Source organism: Oncorhynchus kisutch, linkage group LG4 (genome assembly GCF_002021735.2).
Source record: "Oncorhynchus kisutch isolate 150728-3 linkage group LG4, Okis_V2, whole genome shotgun sequence".
NCBI classification, from domain to species: Eukaryota; Metazoa; Chordata; class Actinopteri; order Salmoniformes; family Salmonidae; genus Oncorhynchus; species Oncorhynchus kisutch.
In genome coordinates, this window is record NC_034177.2 from 57,115,059 (window position 1) to 57,138,673 (window position 23,615).

General features: G+C 42.5%; 1 protein-coding gene across 6 annotated transcripts in view; it reads right to left on the reverse strand.

The window, feature by feature from the left end:
- ablim1a (actin binding LIM protein 1a) overlaps positions 1-23,615 on the reverse strand; it is a 173,825-nt gene that overhangs the window by 133,730 nt on the left and 16,480 nt on the right. Inside the window, exon 1 of one of the 6 annotated variants that reach the window (XM_031823264.1) lies at positions 7,215-7,866. The exons of 4 other annotated variants lie outside the window; for them this stretch is intronic. In XM_031823264.1, coding sequence (XP_031679124.1) covers positions 7,215-7,443 — 229 coding nt within the window. In that variant the 5' untranslated portion in view covers positions 7,444-7,866. Of the gene's footprint in view, positions 1-7,214; positions 7,867-23,615 lie in introns of those variants that run through there. One more of the 6 variants, XM_031823255.1, reaches the window with a different exon arrangement.

The following is a 23,615-nucleotide window of genomic DNA, read 5'->3' on the forward strand; positions in this document are numbered from 1 at the left end:
ACCTTATCAGAGTCGGTACAGCCAAACATCTCTCTGGTAAGAAGAAGAGCGGGGGTGTATGCCTTATGATTAACGAGCCGTGGTGTGATCATAACAACATACAGGCACTCAAGTCCTATTGTTCACCTGACCTAGAATTCCTTACAATCAAATGCTGACCACATTATCTACAAGATAATTCTCTTTGATTATAATCACAGCCGTGAATTCCCTCAGGGCTGGCAGTATTCTGGATCATTGCTACTTTACCTTCCGCAATGCATACAAAGCCCTCCCTCACCCTCCTTTTGGCAAATCTGACCACGACTCCATTTTGTTGTTCCCAGCCTATAGACAGAAACTAAAACATGACACGCCCGTGCTCAGGTCTGTTCAATGCTGGTCCGACCAATCTGATTCAACGCTTCAAGATTGCTTCGATCATGTGGACTGGGATATGTTCCGGATAGCCTCAGACAACAACATTGATGTATACGCTGATTTGGTGAGCGAGTTTATTAGCAATGCATCGGTGATGTTGTAGCCACAGTGACTATTAAAACCTTCCACAATCAGAAACTGTGGATTGATGGCAGCATTCATGCAAAACTGAAAGCGCGAACCACTGCTTTTAATCATGGCAAGGTGACCGGAAACATGTCCGAATACAAACAGTGTAGCTATTCCCTCCACAAGGCAATCAAATAAGCTAAGCATCAGTATAGAGACAAAGTAGAGTCACAATTCAACGGCTCAGACATATGTAACGGCTCAGACAACGGCTCAGACAATTCAACTGCTCAGACGTATGTGGCAGGGTCTACAGTCAATCATGGATTACAAAATGAAAACCAGCCCCGTCGTGTCTTGCTCCAAGACAAACTTAATCAACTTCTTTGCTCACTTTGAGGACAATACAGTGCCACTGACACGGCCCCCTACCAAAACCTGCGGGCTCTCCTTCACTGCAGCCAACGTGAGGAAAACATTTAAAAGTGTTAACCCTTGCAAGGCTGCCATACGCAGACCAGCTGGCTGGTGTGTTTATGGACATATTCAATCAATCCCTATCCCAGTTTTCTGTTCCCACATGCTTCAAGAGGGCCACCATTGTTCCTGTTCCCAAGAAAGCAAAGGTAACTGAGCTAAATGACTATTGCCCTGTAGCACTCACTTCCGTCATCATCAACTCCTGTGAGAGACTAGTCAAGGATCATAATCATCTCCACCCTACCTGACACACTAGACCCACTCCAATTTTCTTTCCACCCCAATAGGTTCACAGACGACGCAATTGCAATCACACGGCACACTGCCCTAACCCATCTGGACAAGAGGAATACATATGGAAGAATGCTGTTTGTCGATTACAGCTCAGTATTTAACACCATAGTACCATCCAAACTCGTCATTAAGCTCGAGACTCTGGGTCTCGACCCCGCCCTGTGCAACTGGGTCCTGGACTTTGACGGGCCGCCCCCAAGTGGTGAGGGTAGGAAACAACATCTCCAACCCGCTGATCCTCAACACTGGAGCCCCACAAGGGTGCGTTCTCAGCCCTCTCCTGTACTCCTGTGATCGTGTGATTCACCCAGGACTGCGTGGCCATGCACGCCTCCAACTCAATCATCAAGTTTGCAGACGACACTACAGTGGTAGGCTTGATTACCAACAGTGACGAAACGGCCTACAGGGAGGAGGTGAGGGCCCTCGGACTGTGATGTCAGGAAAATAACCTCACACTTAATGTCAGCAAAACAAAGGAGATGATCGTGGAGAAGGTAAAAAGTTTTAAGTTCCTCGGTGTACACATCACGGAGAAACTGAAATGGTCCACCCACACAGACAGCATGGTGAAGCAGGCGCAACAGCTCCTCTTCAACCTCAGGAGGCTGAAGAAATTTGGCTTGTCACCGAAATCACTCACAAACCTTTAAAGATAAACAATCGAGAGCATCCTGTCGGGCTGTATCACCGCCTGCTACGACAACTGCTCCGCCCACAACCGTAAGGCTCTCCAGAGGGTAGTGAGGTCTGCACAACGCATCACCGGGGGCAAACTACCTGCCCTCCAGGACACCTACACCATCTGATGTCACAGGAAGATCAAAAAGTTAATCAATCACAACAACCACCCGAGCCATTGCCTGTTCACCCCACTATCATCCAGATGGCGAGGTCAGTACAGGTGCATCAAAGCTGGGACCGGGAGACTGAAAAACAGCTTCTATCTCAAGGCCATCAGACTGTTAAACTGCCATCACTAACATTGAGTGGCTGCTGACAACATACTGACTCAAATCTCTAGCCGCTTTAATAATTAATAATTGGATGTAATAAATGTATCACTAATCACTTTAAACAATGCCACTTTATATCATGTTTACATACCCTACATTACTCATCTCATATGTATATACTGTACTCTATACCATCTACTGCATCTTGCCTATGCCACACGGCCATAGCTCATCCATGTATTTATATGTACATATTCTCATTCATTCCTTTACACTTGTGTGTATAAGGTAGTTGTTGTGAAATTGTTAGATTACTTGTTAGATATTACTGCATGGTCGGAACTAGAAGCACAAGCCTTTCGCTACACTCACATTAACATCTGCTAACCATGTGTATGTGACCATTAAGATGTTATTTTATTTGGTGGTTCCAAACTTCTTCTATTTAAGATTGATGGAGGACTGTGTTCTTGGAGACCTTCAATGCTGCAGAAATGTTTTGGTACCCTTCCCCAGATCTGTGCCTCGATTACAATCCTGTCTCGGAGCTCTACGGACAATTCCTTCGACGTTATGGCTTGGTTTTTGCTCTGACATGCACTGTCAACTGTGGGACCTTATATAGACAAGTGTGTCTTTCCAAATCATGTCCAATCAATGTAATTTACAATAAGTGGACTCCAATTTCTGGACTCCAAGTTGTAGAAACATCTCAAGGATGATAAATGGAAACAGGCTGCATCTGAGCTCAATTTCGAGTCTCATAGCAGAGGGTCTGAATACTTATGTAAATAAGGTAAAAACGTGTATCCAGAGTGAGCTGTTTTCTCATTTGTGACTGGAAGTACAGTAGCTAGCAAGCTAGCGAAGTTAGCCAGTTAGTTTGGGTGCTTGACTGCTGTTGTTAGGTCAGAAGGCTTGGATCAACCCTACTTTTCGTCCAGAGCATTGAGTGTGCGCTTCGGGACTTCAGAGCGCGAAACGCTCTGAATTTACGAACGGCCAATCTGACAATGCTCTGAGTTTACCAACGCCCAGAGCACAATCTGGCATTCCAGATTAAATTCATTAACACACCCGTAGTATAAGCCAGCCTTTAGGCTTCAAATCTTTGGTTGTTTAGTACATAGCCTCACAAAGCTTAAGAGGGTGTGAACGATTCAACAACAACAAAAAGAAGACGATGGCAGTATTGTCAGCAGCACCTGTCTTATTACTACAGAACTGCGTTAACTTAGGTAATTTTTCTGTTCAAATTAAATGTTCATCGCTCTGAAAGCTTATTATTGCTGCAGCTTAATTTCAATGAAAGTCACGTTTGCAATCATATCACGTGAAACAATGCACTGGAACTCAGGGTGGAATAGTCCATTATTATTAACCAGTCTGTGGGTGATTAATGACACCTGTTTCTACCATTATGAGAAAACCTATATAATATATGTATAGAAATACATTATTGATCTATTAGGAATTATTATTGGGCTCTATAGAGTAATTTCCTTTTTTTGGTCCGTTTTTTTTTACCTGGGCACAGTGGCCAGGCACTGTTCGGATGCTGGACATATTTTGCAGTAGACGAACGTGCACAGGTAATCTACTTAACCTACTTTTTGAAGTTATTTGTTTGACAATCAGATGAAAACTTCATGACTGGTTGTGATCAAGACACATTTAAAAAGTAATACATTTTTACAGTTAAATTACGTCTCTACTTTGTCCATTTAAAAATCTAGCGACCCACGAGTGTCAGGGTATGATTCACACGCTGGCTGGCTCTTTTAAGTGAATTTACTGATGTATGCTAATACCCTCATGTAAATCCTGACCTTGAATGCAAACACAAACTAAACTTTTGGAATTGATTTATGATTTATTTGAACAGGGAAATGTACCATGCCTAAACTGGAGCATTTAATGCGTCAAACTATCATAATTATATTGAATTAATCCACCTTGCATCGATTAAGGTTCAAAATGTTATGGCCCCCCTAAACTGGGTCTGTGCCCCACCTTGGCCACTGCATTCAAAATGTTCTGGACACGCCACTGGTTGGGGAGCCTCGAGCTGAGAATCTTTTTTTTTTTTTTTTTAATGCCTAGCTCATGAGGCCTCTTGATGATGGGATGTGAGGTCTGAAGCAATTGCCTCTTCCACCACCGATTTATTAAAATAACCCAACACAAATTGGGATTAATTCTAATCCTGCTCTTAATTAAAGTGCAGCTATTGGATCTCTATCTATCTCTGGACATTGATGGGGGGTTAGCTTCTGATAGTATAATGTATTACAAAACAGAGATGATAGTCATGTGATAAGAGCGAGTTAGTTATCATGCACATCTTACAATCTAAGGTACATCCCAAATGGCATCCAAACTGCACTACATACAGTGCCTTGCGAAAGTATTCGGCCCCCTTGAACTTTGCGACCTTTTGCCACATTTCAGGCTTCAAACATAAAGATATAAAACTGTATTTTTTTGTGAAGAATCAACAACAAGTGGGACACAATCATGAAGTGGAACGACATTTATTGGATATTTCAAACTTTTTTAACAAATCAAAAACTGAAAAATTGGGCGTGCAAAATTATTCAGCCCCCTTAGGTTAATACTTTGTAGCGCCACCTTTTGCAGCGATTACAGCTATAAGTCGCTTGGGGTATGTCTCTATCAGTTTTGCACATCGAGAGACTGAAATTTTTTCCCATTCCTCCTTGCAAAACAGCTCGAGCTCAGTGAGGTTGGATGGAGAGCATTTGTGAACAGCAGTTTTCAGTTCTTTCCACAGATTCTCGATTGGATTCAGGTCTGGACTTTGACTTGGCCATTCTAACACCTGGATATGTTTATTTTTGAACCATTCCATTGTAGATTTTGCTTTATGTTTTGGATCATTGTCTTGTTGGAAGACAAATCTCCGTCCCAGTCTCAGGTCTTTTGCAGACTCCATCAGGTTTTCTTCCAGAATGGTCCTGTATTTGGCTCCATCCATCTTCCCATCAATTTTAACCATCTTCCCTGTCACTGCTGAAGAAAAGCAGGCCCAAACCATGATGCTGCCACCACCATGTTTGACAGTGGGGATGGTGTGTTCAGGGTGATGAGCTGTGTTGCTTTTACGCCAAACATAACATTTTGCATTGTTGCCAAAAAGTTCAATTTTGGTTTCATCTGACCAGAGCACCTTCTTCCACATGTTTGGTGTGTCTCCCAGGTGGCTTGTGGCAAACTTTAAACAACACTTTTTATGGATATCTTTAAGAAATGGCTTTCTTCTTGCCACTTTTCCATAAAGGCCAGATTTGTGCAATATACGACTGATTGTTGTCCTATGGACAGAGTCTCCCACCTCAGCTGTAGATCTCTGCAGTTCATCCAGAGTGATCATGGGCCTCTTGGCTGCATCTCTGATCAGTCTTCTCCTTGTATGAGCTGAAAGTTTAGAGGGACGGCCAGGTTTTGGTAGATTTGCAGTGGTCTGATACTCCTTCCATTAATATTATCGCTTGCACAGTGCTCCTTGGGATGTTTAAAGCTTGGGAAATATTTTTGTATCGAAATCCGGCTTCAGACTTCTTCACAACAGTATCTCGGACCTGCCTGGTGTGTTCCTAGTTCTTCATGATGCTCTCTGCGCTTTTAACGGACCTCTGAGACTATCACAGTGCAGGTGCATTTATACGGAGACTTGATTACACACAGGTGGATTGTATTTATCATCATTAGTCATTTAGGTCAACATTGGATCATTCAGAGATCCTCACTGAACTTCTGGAGAGAGTTTGCTGCACTGAAAGTAAAGGGGCTGAATAATTTTGCACGCCCAGTTTTTCAGTTTTTGATTTGTTAAAAAAGTTTGAACTATCCAATAAATGTCGTTCCACTTCATGATTGTGTCCCACTTGTTGTTGATTCTTCACAAAAAAATACAGTTTTATATCTTTATGTTTGAAGCCTGAAATGTGGCAAAAGGTCGCAAAGTTCAAGGGGGCCGAATACTTTCGCAAGGCACTGTACCTATTGACCCTGGTCAAAAATAGTGAACTATATAGAGAATAGGCTTCCATTTGGGGCATCCATCTTTAAACAACAGTTTACAACCTGACCATGACATAAAATAAGTCATAATGAAGACATTGCAACTTTTCCAACCCCCGCTGTGGCTAGATGTACATACTAAGTATAAGAAAACGCTGTCCACCACAGAGGATGGACCAACAATCGATCATTTTCAACTGATCAACTTCAAGTAGTGCACTATATAGGGAATAGGTTTCCATTTGGGATATAGCCCATATCTCACAGCCTGACGTGCAGTCAATGGATGAATAAGGTCTGAATAGTCCTCATACACACTGTAATCCTGATGTAAACCACCATGTTGGTTCCTTACTTGGCAGACTGTGGCCCTTTTCCCTGCATAAGTTTTATATTACATAAATTCCGAGAAGACAGCAATACATTTTGGACTTTGCAATAACACTTTTTTGGAGTAAATAAGATATGATTGCGTAACACACCACAAACGTGGACGTACACACACACACACACACACACACACACACACACACACACACACACACACACACACAGGCCAGTGCTGCAGTGCCTGAAGTGGTATAATTACTCACTTTCAATACAATTAAAATGAAGTAATCTCAATCTCTGTGCAACGCTTTATCAATTTACTTTCATAATCTGCTTTATCCGCCTACTCACAAACAGCACGCTGAGCTTTGACTGATGCTGCACTTGGACCACAGCACTTAATGCTTATATCAAACCGTACTCAAAAAGTATGTAGAACTAGTTGTATAACTCTGAAAAACAATGCTGAGTTCAAAGTGACTAATGAAGAGTAAAGAGATTTACATGCAGGCTGGCAGGCAGACACAAACACAGACAGACCAGTAGACAGACAGACAGATAGACACCAACAGACAGACAGATTTCCCTGCCAGGACCTCCTACCCCATACCATAGTCCTACCTGGTGCCAGATCGATAAGTCTCTCACTCAGGTAATAGTCGTTAGGGTTGAGGTACGGAAGCTGCTGCATGTACACTTTGGGAATGAGGTAGAGCACCTCAGCCACTTGACCGTCCTCAATGATGGACATGCGCTTGACTGAGTTTTTATGTTTGATGTGGGTGAGGCGGTCCACTGTGTGGCTACGGTTGGAGCTACACAGCTTGCCCAGGCTGTTGAGGGTGGGCATGTTGCCCGGTTCCCCCTCAGCCTTCCCACAGAGCAGGGTACAACACTCTAAATACAACTCAGCCAGAATCCTAGGATGGCTTTCAGCTCTACCAGGACACTTCAATCCTCCAGCACAGAGGACTTCGACAAAAATGTGGGGACAGGCCTCTAAAATCTCAGAGCTGTGAACATGTCAGACATCCACCATCACGGGTCATGTAAAGATCCAAAGAGAGAGCGTGATGCAGATTTCCAAAGGAATCTCCTCCTGTAGATCTCCTTCAAGTGGACATCCCAGACCTCCAGAGCAGAGGTGACTCTTCAAAAATGGAACCTGTATCAAAGGCTTCAGGGTCGAGGTCAAGACAGCAAACAGCACAGAGCACTGACCACATAGCATAGCCTAAATGTATACAGCAGAACAGTGTAGGGGTAAAGAGGCTTACACTGTGTCTTCCACCCAGCCAGATCAGCCAGCTTCTTCCCCCTCTTCACTAAGCAGCTTAGGGCTGACGTAGACTCAATGATTATCTTCAGGGTGGGGTTAGGTGACCTGGGTACACTGTAAAGGGGTTGCTGTGAATTTGACAGTAATTTATACATACTGTAATCTACAACACAGTACAATACAGTAAACTGGACTGTATTATACTGTACTAAAGTAAATGCTACGGTACTCGTAGTGAATTAACAAATTAACTGATTAAATTCATTGACGGGAGATGGGGTTTGTGTTTCACAGTATTTTACTGTAATAACATTGGATTGGTGCAAGCAGGTTGGCTGCTACACTGTAAAACAAATCTAGTTGTTTTTACAGTCATTTATTCTTATTGTAATCTTTGATACCGTTTTTTTTGCGGCAACTGCGCTGTTAAAACTTTACTGTAAGTTTACGTTACACTACCGGCTACTGGTTACCGTGAAAATATATATATTTTTTTTTACTGCCGAGTGCTAATTAATTGGGACTATACATCACATAGGATTTGAACTCACAAGCTATTGGTTGGTAACTACTTGAATGTCCTGCTGCGCCACCAGGTCAGTGACAATACAATAGAAAAATACACGGTCTTGAATTACCCTTCCCCCGCTTTCTGAGATACCTACTGCAGCCTCATCCTCCACCTACAACACCCGTTCTTCCAGTCACATTTTGTTAAAGGTCCCCAAAGCACACACATCCCTGGGTCGCTCCACTGTAGCTAGCGACTGGAACGAGCTGCAAAAAACACTCAAAGTGGAATGTTTTATCTCCATCTCTTCATTCAAAGACTCAATCAAGGACACTCTCCCTGACAGTTGTGTTGCTGCTTCACGTGATGTAGTCTCTACCTACTTGCCCTTTGTTCTGTTGTCTGTGCCCAATAATGTTTGTACCATGTGTTGTGCTGCTACCATGTTGTGCAGCTGCCATGTTGTGTTGCTACCATGTTGTTGTCATGTTGTGTTGCTAACATGCTGTGTTGTTATGTGTTGCTGCCATGCTATGTTGTTGTCTTAGGTCTCCCTTTATGTAGTGTTGTGGTGTAGCTCTTGTCGTGATGTGTGTTTTGTCCTGAACATTTTTTTATTTTTAAATCCTATCCCCTGTCCCGACCTTTTGGGAGGTCTTGTAAATAAGAATTTGTTCTTAACTGACTTGCCTAGTTAAATGAAGGTTAAATAAATAAATAAATCTAATAAAAAATCCTCCCCTTTTCTTCCATGCCAGCTGAAGACCTAGCTAGTCAGTAACTAGCTAACACCAGACACAGATGAAAGGGGAGACATAAGTATCTATGCCATAGATGAATAGTGTAAACATTTTATTATACATTATAAATACGCCCCTTCAAATTAGTGGATTTGGCTGTTTCAGCCACACCCATTGCTGATAGGTGTATCAAAATGAGCACATAGCCATGCAATCTCCATAGCCAAACATTGGCAGTAGAATGGCCATACTGAAGAGCTGTGACTTTCAACTTGGCACCGTCATAGGATGCCACCTTTCCAACAAGTCAGTTCATAAATTTTCTGCCCTGCAAGAGCTGCCCCAGTCAACTGTAAGTGCTGTTATTGTGAAGTGGAAATGTCTAGCAGCAGCAACGGCCCAACCGCGAAGTGGTAGGCCACACAAGCTCACAGAACGGGACTGCCGAGTGCTGAAGCCCTTAGCTCGTAAAAATAGTCTGTCCTTGGTTGCAATACTCTTTACCGAGTTCCGAACTGCTTCTGGAAGCAACGTCAGCACAGGAACTGTTCGTCGGGAGCTTCATGAAATGGGTTTCCATGGCCGAGAAGCTGCATACAATCCTAAGATCACCATGCGCAATGCCAAGCGTCAGCTGGAATGGTGTAAAGCTTGCTGTCAATGGACCGGGGAGCAGTGGAAACACATTCTCTGGAGTGAAGAATGACGCTTCACCATCTGACAGTCCAACATACGAATCTGAGTTGGGCAGATGCCACGAGAACGCTAACTGCCCTAATGCATAGTTCCAACTGTAAAGTTTGGAGGAATAATGGTCTGGGGCGTTTTTATGGTTCGGGCTAGGCCCCTTCGCTCCAGCAAAGGGAAATCTTAATACTACCACATACAATGGCATTCCAGATTATTCTGTGCTTCCAACTTTGTGGCAACAGTTTGGGGAAGGCCCTTTCCTGTTTCAGCATGACAATGACACCATGTAGAAAGCGAGTTCCATACAGAAATGGTCTGCTGATATCAACCCCATTGAACATATTTGGGATGAATTGGTATGCCAACTGCGAGCCAGGCCTAATCGCCGAACATCAGTGCCAACCTCAGTAATGCTCCTGTGGCTGAATGCAAGTTCCCACAGCAATGTTCCAATGTTCCAACATCTAGTGAAAAACCTTCAGAAAAGAGTGGAGGCTGTTATATTAATGCCCATGAATTTGGAATGAAATGTTCAATGAGCAGAGGTCCACATACTTTTGGCCATCTAGTGTATTTGCTGACACCCGGCAGTCAGATTCTGGCACTAGCAGAGTAGCTATCTAGCTGTATACTGTAAACCACACCCTTCCAAAAACACGCCTTCCGATATTGGTTACAAGGCGCTACTTATTTAAATTAGGTAAGAGAATATTATGTTACCATTGGTGTATTAAAATGAGAGTTAGGGTGATGTCACCATATCCCCTTATTAATCCCGCCTTCTAAATCTAAGTGTTTTACATGGGGAGCGGACCAGAAACTTTATGATCACACTTTATCAATGTACAAGCAACAGTAATTTTTCATACTTTGGTCATCATACTTTGATCTGGTTTCAGTCAAATACAGTATCATCCAATTTCATGAAAAACATGATTTTGACTGTTCATGACCTTTAAGTCCTACCCATGCCCACAACGTTCAGGCCCTATCATACCTAGGCCCTACCTAGATTCCTTCTGCCAAATTCAAGGCCCGGCCTTGCCCGAAATCAGAAATAACTTCCTCCATTAGTAAATCCATTAGTTGCTCCTCTCTGTCTGTCACTCACACCCTGCGTGCAGCTCGCTCTGCATTGCACTCTGCTCATGGTGTCTCTGAGTCTGTGTGTGTCTATAGCAATGGTTCCGTTTGGGCTGCTATGCTCAATGAAGAGACATGAGAGAGCAGTTAGCTGTTAGTTACTTTTCATCACTCCAAACCCAAAACCCATGTTTTACAGTACAATTCAAAATACAGCAATCTTTTCACCGCCCACAACATTTTCCCACAATGCACCATAACTTACAGTGTTCTGCAGTAAAAGGTTTCACACCATTTTACTTTTGAAATTACACAAATGTACCATATAAATGACAGTTTTCCTTTACAATGTATGTCATTGTCAACCTCGATGGCTCTCATACCTGATGGGTGCTCTGGGACAGCGACGTTAAAAAGAGAAAGCGACTGGTCGACTGCCACTGGTCGTAATAATTCACTGGGAACAGATCACTTCAACAAGATTAGTAATTGCGTCATGCTTTTTTTGTGATTTTCTCTCATACTTTTTTACATAACTCATCAATGGCTGACTCTGTTGTTCACAGTCACATCGGTCCAATTAAGGTTGTGAAATTGTGACGTCTACAATATTAGAACAGAACTAAATCCTATTTCCAATGCCAATCTTGTCTATTACACTTTAGAGAATATACCATCAAACAAATCGTTATTGTCTGTTTAGTAAGCTCTCATAAGCACTACATAAATGGGTAACATGGAGTTGTGTGGGTGTGGGTGTGAATACCTAAGTATAGTTATATAGAAAAAGAATGAATACCCCAACCAGTTCTGTGAGCTGAGTTTTTAGATCTATAATGTTATCTAGGGGTTCTGTCCACCAACGCGCATCGATCTACAGGTAGTGAGCACTGACAGGAGAAGCCACTGAAAGATTTGAGAGGGTAACAGCCCCCGGACACTGATTTCTTCAATATGAAAGATATGTGTACCTCTCGGGCTGCTCTGCTGTGGTCGTTGCTGCGATGTGGATGTGAATTACTAAAGATTTATAACATTATATAGGGATTCTGTATGGAGATATGAAAGAATAGAGAATTATTCCTGAATATGCTGTTAAATAGAACAACAAGTATAAACATCTAAACCCCTGTATGAATAAAACACTAGTCTAAAGGAGGAATTGGTGAAAATATCCTGGGTTACTATAGATAAAGTAACAATGGATAAAAATAATAATATACAACTTGCACGCCCACACGTAGATGTACGTAAGTGGCGTAAAAGTATTCTGAGAAATGTTCAAAGTGGTCCCTTTATGGATCATTTGATAAGGATAAGATCAAAGCATTGCACGGGACTTGACTTACCCCTGACCAATAAAACTATAAACACTTATGACATTTCCTCCATCCTAGTAATACATTTTGTATTGAACCCCATACCCTGTTAAACAGAACCAATGATTTTCTCTACTCAACCATTTAACGTGCTAAGTAAAGACTTATAATGGACAGAGCATGCCATCGATAGGGGACTGATAGACAGTGTCAGCTCAGTTAATACATATTGATCCCTCCAAAGAATTACACATTAATCTTAAAATAATAGACATATAATAAATATTGAAGCAGAAAGTGAATATCCAACAGAGATCGGTAATAAAATATAGTCACTTTTTGAAGGTATACTAAAATGAAAACAATTGTCTTCCAATATGGAGAAAGTTTTCATGCTTGTGTTGTTTTGTTTTAAACCTTGCAATCGGGGGAAAACCAGAACATTGTTTGAGAGTGATCTGGGTGTAGTAGCAGTATTGAATGTGGTCTTCCTATTGGGAAACAAATATAGAGACTGGTGAAAGTAACAAAGTGAATGGTAATTGGCTTTCAAATAGCATTCTAACAATACAAAGTCTTCCTAATTTGAAGAAGTAAATATTTCAATACAAGGTCACAGCAGTCTAATAATGCAATGTCTTCGTAATATGAAGAAGTAAATGTTTCAATATAAGGTCACATGATGAACAGAGGGATTGAGCATTGGGACTGATATTAAATTAGAGGCTGCTCACTTTCAAAGCCTGGTCCACTGCTCTCGTGTTTAAGTCATCTGTTGTTTGAGTTAGAGAGAACTTTCCTGTGGAACAATAGAATGCCATCAGTACACACTGAACTCAAACAGCCCGGAAGAGACACATTGGGGAAATTTGGGACATGGGTATGAATAACTGAATAAGATGTTTTTGACAATTTTATAGTTTGGGTAGCACCAGTGATTAAACTGATAATAAACAATAATTCTCTTATATACTTAAGAGTATATGTTTTTGGAAATGTATTGAAAATGAAATATAGAAATATCTCATTTACATAAGTATTCACACTCCTGAGTCATTACTTTGTAGAAGCACCTTTGGCAGTGATTACAGCTGTGAGTTTTTCTGGGTAAGTCTCTAAGAGCTTTCCACACCTGGATTGTGCAACATTTGCCAATTTTTCTTTTCAAATTTCTTCAAGCTGTGTGTTTTAGGTTATTGTCCTGCTGAAAGGATGGACACCTGACTTTGTCTGAAAGTGGGGGTGCATTTTTTTTGACAAAAATGGAATCAAGCACATTTTTATCATTTACTGCCGTCACGGGGTGGGTGCATATTTATGAACAGAATGCAACAATATTTCTTGGATTCTGCCACAATGAATTATATTGAACTGGAGTACTTGAGTGAAAAAAAACATTCTAGAGCTTTTATCTAGTCCTATAAGCCAACAGTTCACGACAATGCCTAATTTATAATAACCATTACAGATAACAAATACTAATTGCTAAATTGAGTCAATAAAAAGTGCCATTTAAGATTGATTTATTGAAAACCGAAATATTAACTGGTTATATTATATCATGGAACACAGTCTTCAGAAAAGCAATAACCTCAGCAGGCGCTTTCTTGTAGAAACCTATTGCTGTTTTGTTAGTTTAGCAGAGAAGATGCTCTTATTTCCTAAGCCCTTATTACAGTCAAGACATACCTATTTTAGAGTAAAAAACGTAATGTAATATAATAGAATAGAATAGAAACTATAATATTTTTCCAAATGAAAAAAGTAGGAAGTGCGAAGTGATGTAAATCTCGTACCTGGAACAGCTATTCTCAAATAGTGATAATTTAAAACGGGGCTCAATTTTGCGAGTTTAAATACTTTTTTCAGAGTTCCCCAAAAAAATCTATCTTCTTGTCGATATACAGACTTTCGCTTTAATTTATTCAGATGATTATTTGAATCAGCTGTGTATTACTAGGGCAAAAACCAAAACGTGCACCACTCGGGGTTCCGAGGACCAAGTTTGGGAAACCCTGGCCTAGCCCTAGGCTAACATATCCTGAATGGCACTAGCAGTTTGCAAAGTAGCCTAAGCGGAAAATAGATAGGACGCAGCTCGTTGTTGGAAGTGTACCTATGATGTAAATTACAGGCCTCTCTCATCTTTTTAAGTGGGAGAACTTGCACAATTGGTGGCTGACTAAATACTTTTTTGCCCCACTGTATTTTCCTACTTCAATCAACCAGTTCAGGTATTCCCAAACTGGGGTACGCACAATGCCGACGGTGGTACGTCAAATAAAAATGTGATTCACATTTTAAAATATGCATATTTTTTTTAATTAAAAATTCTTCACATTTTCAAACAGTCCATTTTATATTTTCCAACAGGTGAGGTTTTTTCTCGATATTTGACATTTAACAATGTCAAATACATGTAGCCTATTCGAATAACTAACATCTAATCACATGAACCTTTAATCTCTCGTGGGAATTCCAATAACGGTCCATATGTAGCCAAACGTAGCTGCTCCTCATTCCGTTTGCCCGAAAATGGATAAATGGTTAAAAAAAGTAAGGCCCGCATCCATAGAGACACATACCAACTCTACTGGTAGTACTGCTACTACAAGCAGTACTACACCTGCACCTGTCGACGACACAAATTGTTGTGCTTCCACAAACAGTGGCATTTGGGAGGGAAGCAAAACCATTCATCTTGTGGCAACGGAGGTGCAAAATGCAATCGGTAAATTATTATATCATATTTAAAATGGACATATCTATTTTAATACAGACTAGATGGAAACATTACTAATAATTGAAATTAACAAATGGATCATGATACTTTTCTGGTAAGAAAGTGGGGGTGCAAAAAAACAAAAATAGAGTTAGTAAGGAAGCCTGTATCTTTGTAGTGACTGGGTGTATTGATACACCATCAAAAGTGTAATTAATAATTTTGTCATGCTCAAAGGGATATTCGGTGTCTGCTTTTCATTTGATAGGTGGCCTTCTTTGCAAGGCATTGGAAAACTACCCTGGTCTTTGTGGTTGGAACTGTGTTTGAAGTTCTGCTGCTCAGCTGATGGATCTGATGGGGTACAGATATGAGGTAGTCATTAAAAATATAATGTTAAAAACTAATATTGCTATTTGTCCATGCAGCTAATTTTGACTTAAGCACATTTTTACTCTTAAACGTATTTAGTTAGGCTTGCCATAAACAAAGGGGTTGATAATTATTGACTCAAGACTTTAAAAATATCTAAAAACAATTCCACTTTGACATTATGGGGTATTGTGCGTAGGCCAATGACAAATGTAAATGGCCAATGAACAAAAAATCTCAATTTAATACATTTTAAATTCAGGCTGTAACACAAGCAATTGTGGAAAAATTCAATATGGTTACAATTGGTAACATAATGTTTTAATGCTTTATGCACTGATAAAATATGTCATATCTATTATAGTTTTTTTGGGACAGAAATTAATTGTCTATTTGTATGTCTTTGTTCTTCATGTATTTCAGATTCAATCTGCTGATGCCCAAAAGGTCCCAGGTGTCCAGCAAGCCAAGGCCAGGAAATACTACAGTACTGCGAGGGAGGCTGTTGTTATCTGCTTCTGTGGCTTCCTGCATGACACACTAACACACCTGAGCGACCAGTCTGTCTGTCTGCAGAGGTCCACCATCACCATAACAGAAGCCCACAGCTCCTTGTGCTCAACACAGGCAGTACTTAAGAAGTACAAATCCAGGTATGTTTATTTAAGCTGCAATAAGAAATACTTACCTTAAGAGAAAGGATTAGGATTAGTGTGAGTGAGTGAGAGTGTGTTGTAAAGGACAATTCTGAAAGGATGGTCAAATGAGCCTTTTCACATCAGAGAAGGGCCCGTGATGAAGGCCACAATGGCCAACAGAGGGAATTTCGCTGGCCAGAGGTGACAGCAAGACCCTCGTCACATCACAGGACGAAATGCTCGGCAGGTTAGTCGAGAGTATGACTGACAGGTTCCAGGACGCCAGTGTAGGGGTCCTGTGTGCCAACAAGCTGGTCAGATTCATCAGCTAGCCAGAGTCAGGAGATGAAGCAGTAGTTTACTTTATGTTTTGTATTACAGGGCAGTCAGGTTGGGTTCAGGTTCATGATCATATTTTTATAGTTTGAGAATTAAAACTGCATGATGCTTGTTGTAATGTAATGTATACAGTTATTCTAGATTTTGGAGACACTGAACTGGAAACCCTGGTGGACCACTTCCTGTCCTGGAGACCTCTGGCATACATGTTGAAAGGATCCCTGACCAGTGGACTGTCCTGGAGACCTCTGGCATCCATGTTGAAAGGATCCCTGACCAGTGGACTGTCCTGAAGGTGCTGTATGTACCAAGAGCTTCAGTCCCTGCAGAAGATGGTGGACCAGATGTCCTGGTTCCGTGTCTACATGAGCCATCAGCATTCCTGCCCTGATTTTGCTGGCATTGGTTGTCCTGGTCCTGTCCTTCCCTGCCTCCACAACTGAATGTGAAAGAGGTTGTAATACCATGAAACAGGTGAAAACCAATTGGCGGTCCAACCTAAAGCCTGATACACTATCAGATCTTCTTATGGTCCAGCTGTTCTCTCCAGAGATCAGGGAGTGTGATCCGATAAATGCTGTGATGCTGTGGCTTCAGGACTCTGTCAGGAGCAGGAGGCCAGACTTCATGGACCGTGCAAAGAGGGTGATTGCGGTAGAGAGTGAGGAGTCTGATGAGGAGGTTTAAGTTGATTAAAATGATTAAGCATCTGATAGGTTTACAAAACCTTCAAATGTACTTTTATATTTGATCCTTAAGTACATTTAATAGCAAATACTTCAGTAGAATATTGAGTTCAAGAATTCTTCAGTTGTATTCAGTCTGGGGAACAAAATCTAGCCACAGCCAAAATTAACCAGCACCTGATTAGTCTCTATTTTACCTGTATTTTATCAGGGTATTTCTACTCAAAGTAAAGGATTTGTAGACCTGCTATCCTTGTTTCCCCTTTGTATCAGTGTCCACTGCACTTCTTTCTCATAATTGTATCTTACCATTGTTGTTGCCCTGTTTTGACTTCTATGTACTCATATTCATTGGATCTGATATGTTTTGTTTATTTAATAGTGTGCCCACTGTTTGGCGTTTGGTCAACTACAGTCAACTACAGTTTTTAAATGAGTTCTACAAATAAACTTGATTTGATTAACCGTTGATCAATATATTAAAATAATTTGGTTTCAAATTTTGCTCTGGCCTCTTCTTTAAGTTTGTATTCAACATAATAACTTATTCTCTCAATGAAATGTACTGAAATTAATGTATACGTGACTCAAAAAGGCAATTATTTTGTCCGGTAAAAAATATGCTTGGCTGGTGGATGTTTTAATCTACCAGTCCCCTTGGCAGGTAGGCCAAAAAGTACATTTCAGACCCTGTCTGCCTCCAAGGGTTTGAGCGGGCAATCCCTTTTTGCTGGTGGGATCCCAAAGCCTCGCTGTTTTCATTTTAAACCAGCTCCCTCGGCCGAGAGGGCCCCCTTTAGCGCATCCACCATCGCCAAACACCCGACTGCCAAGTGGCAGAGTCAATGCATCTGCTCCTCCTGCTGGCCCGGCTGTTTCGAACAATAACACATCAGCTCCCTCTACTGGCCCAGTGATGCAGGTTCCCAACGATTCCGGTGCTGCTCCCCCTGCAGCCAACACAGCAGTGTCTACACTGAGTGTAGAATACATTTAGAACACCTTCCAAATATCGAGTTGCAACCCCCCGCCCCCTTTTTCCCTCCAAACAGACTCAATTCTTCGGGGCATGGACTCTACAAGGTGTCAAAAGGGTTCCACAGGCATGCTGGTCCATGTTGTATCACGTTGGCTGGATGTCCTTTGGGTTCTTGATACAAACGGGAAATTGTTGAGCATGAAAAACCCTGCAGTGTTGCAGTCCTTGACACAAACTGGTACGCCTGTCACCTTCTACCGCACCCCGTTCAAAGGCACTTAAATATTTTGTCTCTTCCATTCACCCTCTGAATGGCACACATTCATAATCCATGTCTCAATTGTCTCAAGGCCTAAAAATACTTATTTAAAACTTCTTATGGGCAGGTGGGACGGTAGCGTCCCACCTGGCCAACATCTGTTGAAATTGCAGAGCGCCAAATTCAAACTACAGAATTTTTTTACCCACTTTTCTCCCCAATTTTGTGGTATCCAATTGTCAGTAATTACTATCTCGTCTCATCGCTACAACTCCCGTACGGGCTCGGGAGAGACGAAGGTCGAAAGCCATGCGTCCTCCGAAACACAACCCAACCAAGCCGCACTGCTTCTTAACACAGCGCGCATCCAACCCAGAAGCCAGCCGCACCAATGTGTCGGAGGAAACACCGTGCACCTGGCGACCTTGGTTAGCATGCACTGCGCCCGGCCCGCCACAGGAGTCGCTGGTGCCCGATGAGCCAAGGATATCCCTACCGGCCAAGCCCTCCCTAACCCGGACGACGCTAGGCCAATTGTGCGTCGCCCCACGCACCTCCCGGTCGCGGCCTGGGTGCGAACCCAGAGTCTCTGGTGGCACAGCTAGCGCTGCTAAATATTTAACTTTCATAAAATCACAAGTGTAATACATCAAAATAAAGCGTAACTTCTTGTTAATCCAGCCAGGATTAACAGATTTCAAAAAGGCTTTACGGTGAAAGCACACCATTCGATTATCTGAGGACAGCGCCCCGCATACAAATGCATGAAAAACATATTTCAACCAGGCAGGTGCGTCATGAAAGTCGGAAATAGCAATATAATAAATGCCTTACCTTTGATGATCTTCTTCTGTTGGCACTCCAAAAGGTCACAGTTACATCATAAATGGCCCTTTTGTTCGATAATGTCCTTCTTTATATCCATAAAAACTCAGTTAAGATGGCGTGCTTCAGTCAATAATTCGCCCAGTTTCCCTCCATCAAAATGCCAACAAAATGAATTCCAAACGTTACTAAGAAACTTTTCCAAACAGGTCAAACAACATTTATAATCAAACCTTATGTACCCTAATACGTAAATAAACGATCAAATTTAAGACGGAGAATCGTTATTGTCTTTACCGGAGAAAAATACCAAAGAACGCGCTCTCTTCCATGCGCTTGCAAACACCTAGAAAAACTACAATTTCTGGCTCATTTTTCCAAAAACCAGCATGAAACTCTTTCTAAAGACTGTTGACATCTAGTGGAAGCCATAGGAACTGCAATCTTGGAGGATTTCACCTTATAATAAAAGTGACAGCCATTGAAAACAGTGGTAGGCTGAAAATCTTTTTGGGGGGGATGGTTTGTCCTCGGGTTTTGCCTGCCATAACAGTTCTGTTATTCTCACAGACATAATTTTAACAGTTTTAGAAAATGTAGAGTGTTTTCTATCCAAATTATATGCATATCCTAGCTTCTAGGCCTGAGTAACAGGCAGTTTTACTTTGGGCATGCTTTTCATCCGGACGTGAAAATACTGCCCCCTACCCAAGAGAGGTTAACCTATCTCCTCCCCTAAATTTACACTGATTGAAGTGGATTTAACAAGTGCCATGAATAAGAGATTATAGCTTTCACCTGTATTCACCTGGTCTATGTCATGGAAAGAGCAGGTGTTCTTAATGTTTTGAGAATTTAGTTTTTGTCTTCCCTGTTGTTCTTGTTCTCATCCCAGTGCCCCGAGGCCACAAACCCTTCCCTTACTACACCAATCGTCCCATCAACTAATCTTCCTTCTATTCTAAGGGCGTCCATCTGAAACAGTTTGGAACAATTCAGGCATATAATATGACGACATGTTGTGACGACATGTTCAATTTGGTCATCAGTAAGTTTTTTTGGGCACACAAAAAAACATCCTCTAAGCAAGACAAATTCTGGTAGCCAAAGTCTACACCCCTTGGTCGGTGACTGGTCAACATTAGGGATTCTTCAATGAGGTGTTTGTTGTCATTCAACAATAGAAGACAATTTCTTCCCTTGAGCAACACTGCACCAGATATCTTAGTTAGATGAAAAACTGTGCGACTAAGAACTCCTCTGCAAAACCGTCAAAATGAATGATAGATTTATTGACTATTTTACTGACTATTTTGTGGAAGTGTGAACTGGCTACGGTGTCTCAAGATGGGCAAACAGTACTATTGCCACATTTTTCAAGCGATGGTCTTTTAAGGTAGTGTGCGAACACACACCGAAGCATTCGCAAGCCTTAACGGGTATGGCTGCAGCCTTGCCTCCCTCTCTCCTTCCCCTGCCCCCTAAGCTCTGGATGGGGGATGGACGCTCTCTCTGCCCCTACCTCCCTATTTCCCATCCCCCTCTTTCCTTCCACACGTACCATCCACATTGGCTGGCCCCGTAGACGTGAACCCCCACCCCCGCTCCATCGACAGCCTACTCCTTCGCCACTGCCAAGCCTCTGGCCAACACTGCAACCACTCCTTATCTAGACCATCTCCAGTCTCACCTGCTCTTCACCAGCAGACCATAAATGGTAACAACATCAATCTAGCTGGCCTGCTCCTACCCTCCCACGGCTCCTGTCATTCCAAGTCCAGCTCTGCCAAAGGTCACCCCTCCTCTCCAAGCTCTCATCAACCAAGGATCCTCACTACCTTAGAGTTTGCCCATGCTTTCTTCCTGTAAAGCCTTTCCCTCCAGACAGTCAGAGCTGGACGACTACTTCACAATCATCCTCAACCTGGGTGCCCAGTTTGGTGGCTCCACCTTCAATACCTACCACCTGTTCTTCACCGTGGCCACCGGATGGGTGCAACAGTTCAATGAAGGCACCTACCAAAGCTAACATCATCAGTGCCTTCAAGGTCCCTCCTCTGGCCTCAGAATTTGGGCATATTTTTGGGGTTTGCTGGAAGGGCCAGTTCTACTTTGCGGTTCACCTCGCCTTCAGCTGCAAGAGCAGCCCCAGGCTCTTTGACTTCCTTTTGGAAGCAGTGCTGGATCCTGACCAACAATTACAAAGTGCCATACGTCCTCCACCTCTGTATGACTTCCTGGCCGTCGACTACCCATCTTCCTCTCCTGCTCAAGGTTTCAACATTGTCACATCTGCTTTAAACTCCATCAGAATCCCCCTTTCTCTGGAGAAAACAGAAGGTCCATCCGCCTCCCTAGAATTTAGACATCACCCTCGACACAGTCTCCTTCCAAGCTTCACTACCTCCGGACATACTCAACCTCACCACGTCATCCTCTCCAACCACTTCCAAAACCCCCACTGTTAATAAACAACTACGCCAAGCGTGTCATCCCCCAGGGTTGCTCCTTCATCTCCAACCTACTTGGCCTATCATCTTCCATTAATTCCCTCCACCACAACATCACCTTGAATGACCCCTGTCGAATGTAACTACGCCTCTGGCATCTCTTCCTCACCACCTCGAACGGTATCACACTCTTCTATTACAACCACATCTCCTCAACCAAAGACCTTCAGCTCTTCACCGGCGCTGCCCCTTCCCTCAGCTTTGGAGGCTACTACAGAGAGAGATGGTTCTCTTCTGAGTAGCCTGCAGGGTTGACCTTTCTTGACTCCCTAGACACATCCTCAGCACTTCAAACTATACCCCATCATCACCGCCGCGTCCCTGTAGAGTCACGAATGGTCCCAGAAGAGAGTGTCCTTTTCCACACAGACAATCTTGTCTTAGTCCATGTCATCAACAATGGCCAATCCAACTCCCTCTCCATCATGTCGTACCTTCGCAGACTTACCTGGATTGTTTTATGTCATCCTAGTGGTACCTCTTGACTGCGAAGAGAACATTTTTGGTTCTAGAGTTAATTTCCTGAAATTGTACACATTTTTCCATGGGGTAGAGAAATTGTTGCAGTTTTAAAGCAAGTTTTCTGCAGTTCTACACAACATTTAGACATTTTAGAACAAACATCATACAATTGTACCCATTTTGTCATGGGGTGGAGATACTTTTTGGGGTTTTAAAGCTAATTTCATGCTATTCTACACATTTTGCCATGGTTTATGCCATTTATCCATTATTTTACCAGGTAAATTGACTGAGAACACATTATAATTTACAGCAACGACCTGGGGAATAGTTACAGGGGAGAGGAGGGGGATGAATGAGCCAATTGTAAACTGGGGATTATTAGGTGACCGTGATGGTTTGAGGGCCAGATTGGGAATTTAGCCAGGACACCGGGGCTAACACCCCTACTCTTACGATAAGTGCCATGGGATCTTTAATGATCTCAGAGAGTCAGGACACCCGTTTAACATTGCATCTGAAAGACGGCACCCTACACAGGGCAGTGTCATTCAATCACTGCACTGGGGTTTTGGGATATTTTGTTTGTTTTTTTAAACCAGAGGAAAGAGTTCCTCCTACTGGCCCTCCAACACCACATCCAGCAGCATCTGGTCTCCCATCCAGGGACTGACCAGGACCAACCCTGCTTATCTTCAGAAGCAAGCAGTGCTGGCAAAATAAATAAACACAGCATTTTTTTTAACTAGGCAAGTCAGTTAAGAAAAAATTCTTAATCACAATAACAGCCTAGAAACAGTGGGTAACTGCCTTGTTCAGGGGCAGAACGACAGACTTGTACCTTGTCAGCTCTGGGATTTGAACTTGCAACCTTTCAGTTACTAGTCCAACACTCTAAACACTAGGCTGCCCTGCCACCCTGGGATTAGGTGGTTGGTGGTTGGATGGGCTATTTACAGATGAGCTATGTACCGGGGCAGTGATCTGTGAGCTGCTGGTGCTTAAAGCTAGTGAGGGAGTCTCCAGCTTCAGTGATTTTTGCAGTTCATTCCAGTCATTGGCAGCAGAGAACTGGAAGGAAAGGCGGCCAAAGGAGGAATTGGCTTTGAGGGTGACCAGTGAGATATACCTGCTGTAGTGAGTGCTACGGGTGGGTGCTACTATGGTGACCAGTGAGCTGAGATAATGCGGGCCTTTACCTAGCAGAGACTTATATATGACCTGGAGCCATTGGGTTTGGCGACGAGTATGAAGCGAGGTCCAGCCAACGAGAGAGTACAGATCGCAATTGTGGGTAGCATATGGGGCTTTGGTGACAAAACAGATGATACTGTGATAGACTGCATCCAATTTGTTGAGTAGAGTGTTGGAGGCTATTTTGTAAATGACATCGCAGAAGTCGAGGATCGGTGGGATGGTCAGTTTTATGAGGGTATGTTTGGCAGCATGAGTGAAGGATGCTTTGTTGCAAAATAGGAAGCCGATTCTAGATTTAATTTTGGATTGGCGATGCTTAATGTGAGTCTGGAACGAGAGTTTACAGTCTAACCAGACACCTAGATTTTTGTAGTTGTTCACATATTCCAAGTCAGAACAGTCCAGAGTGGT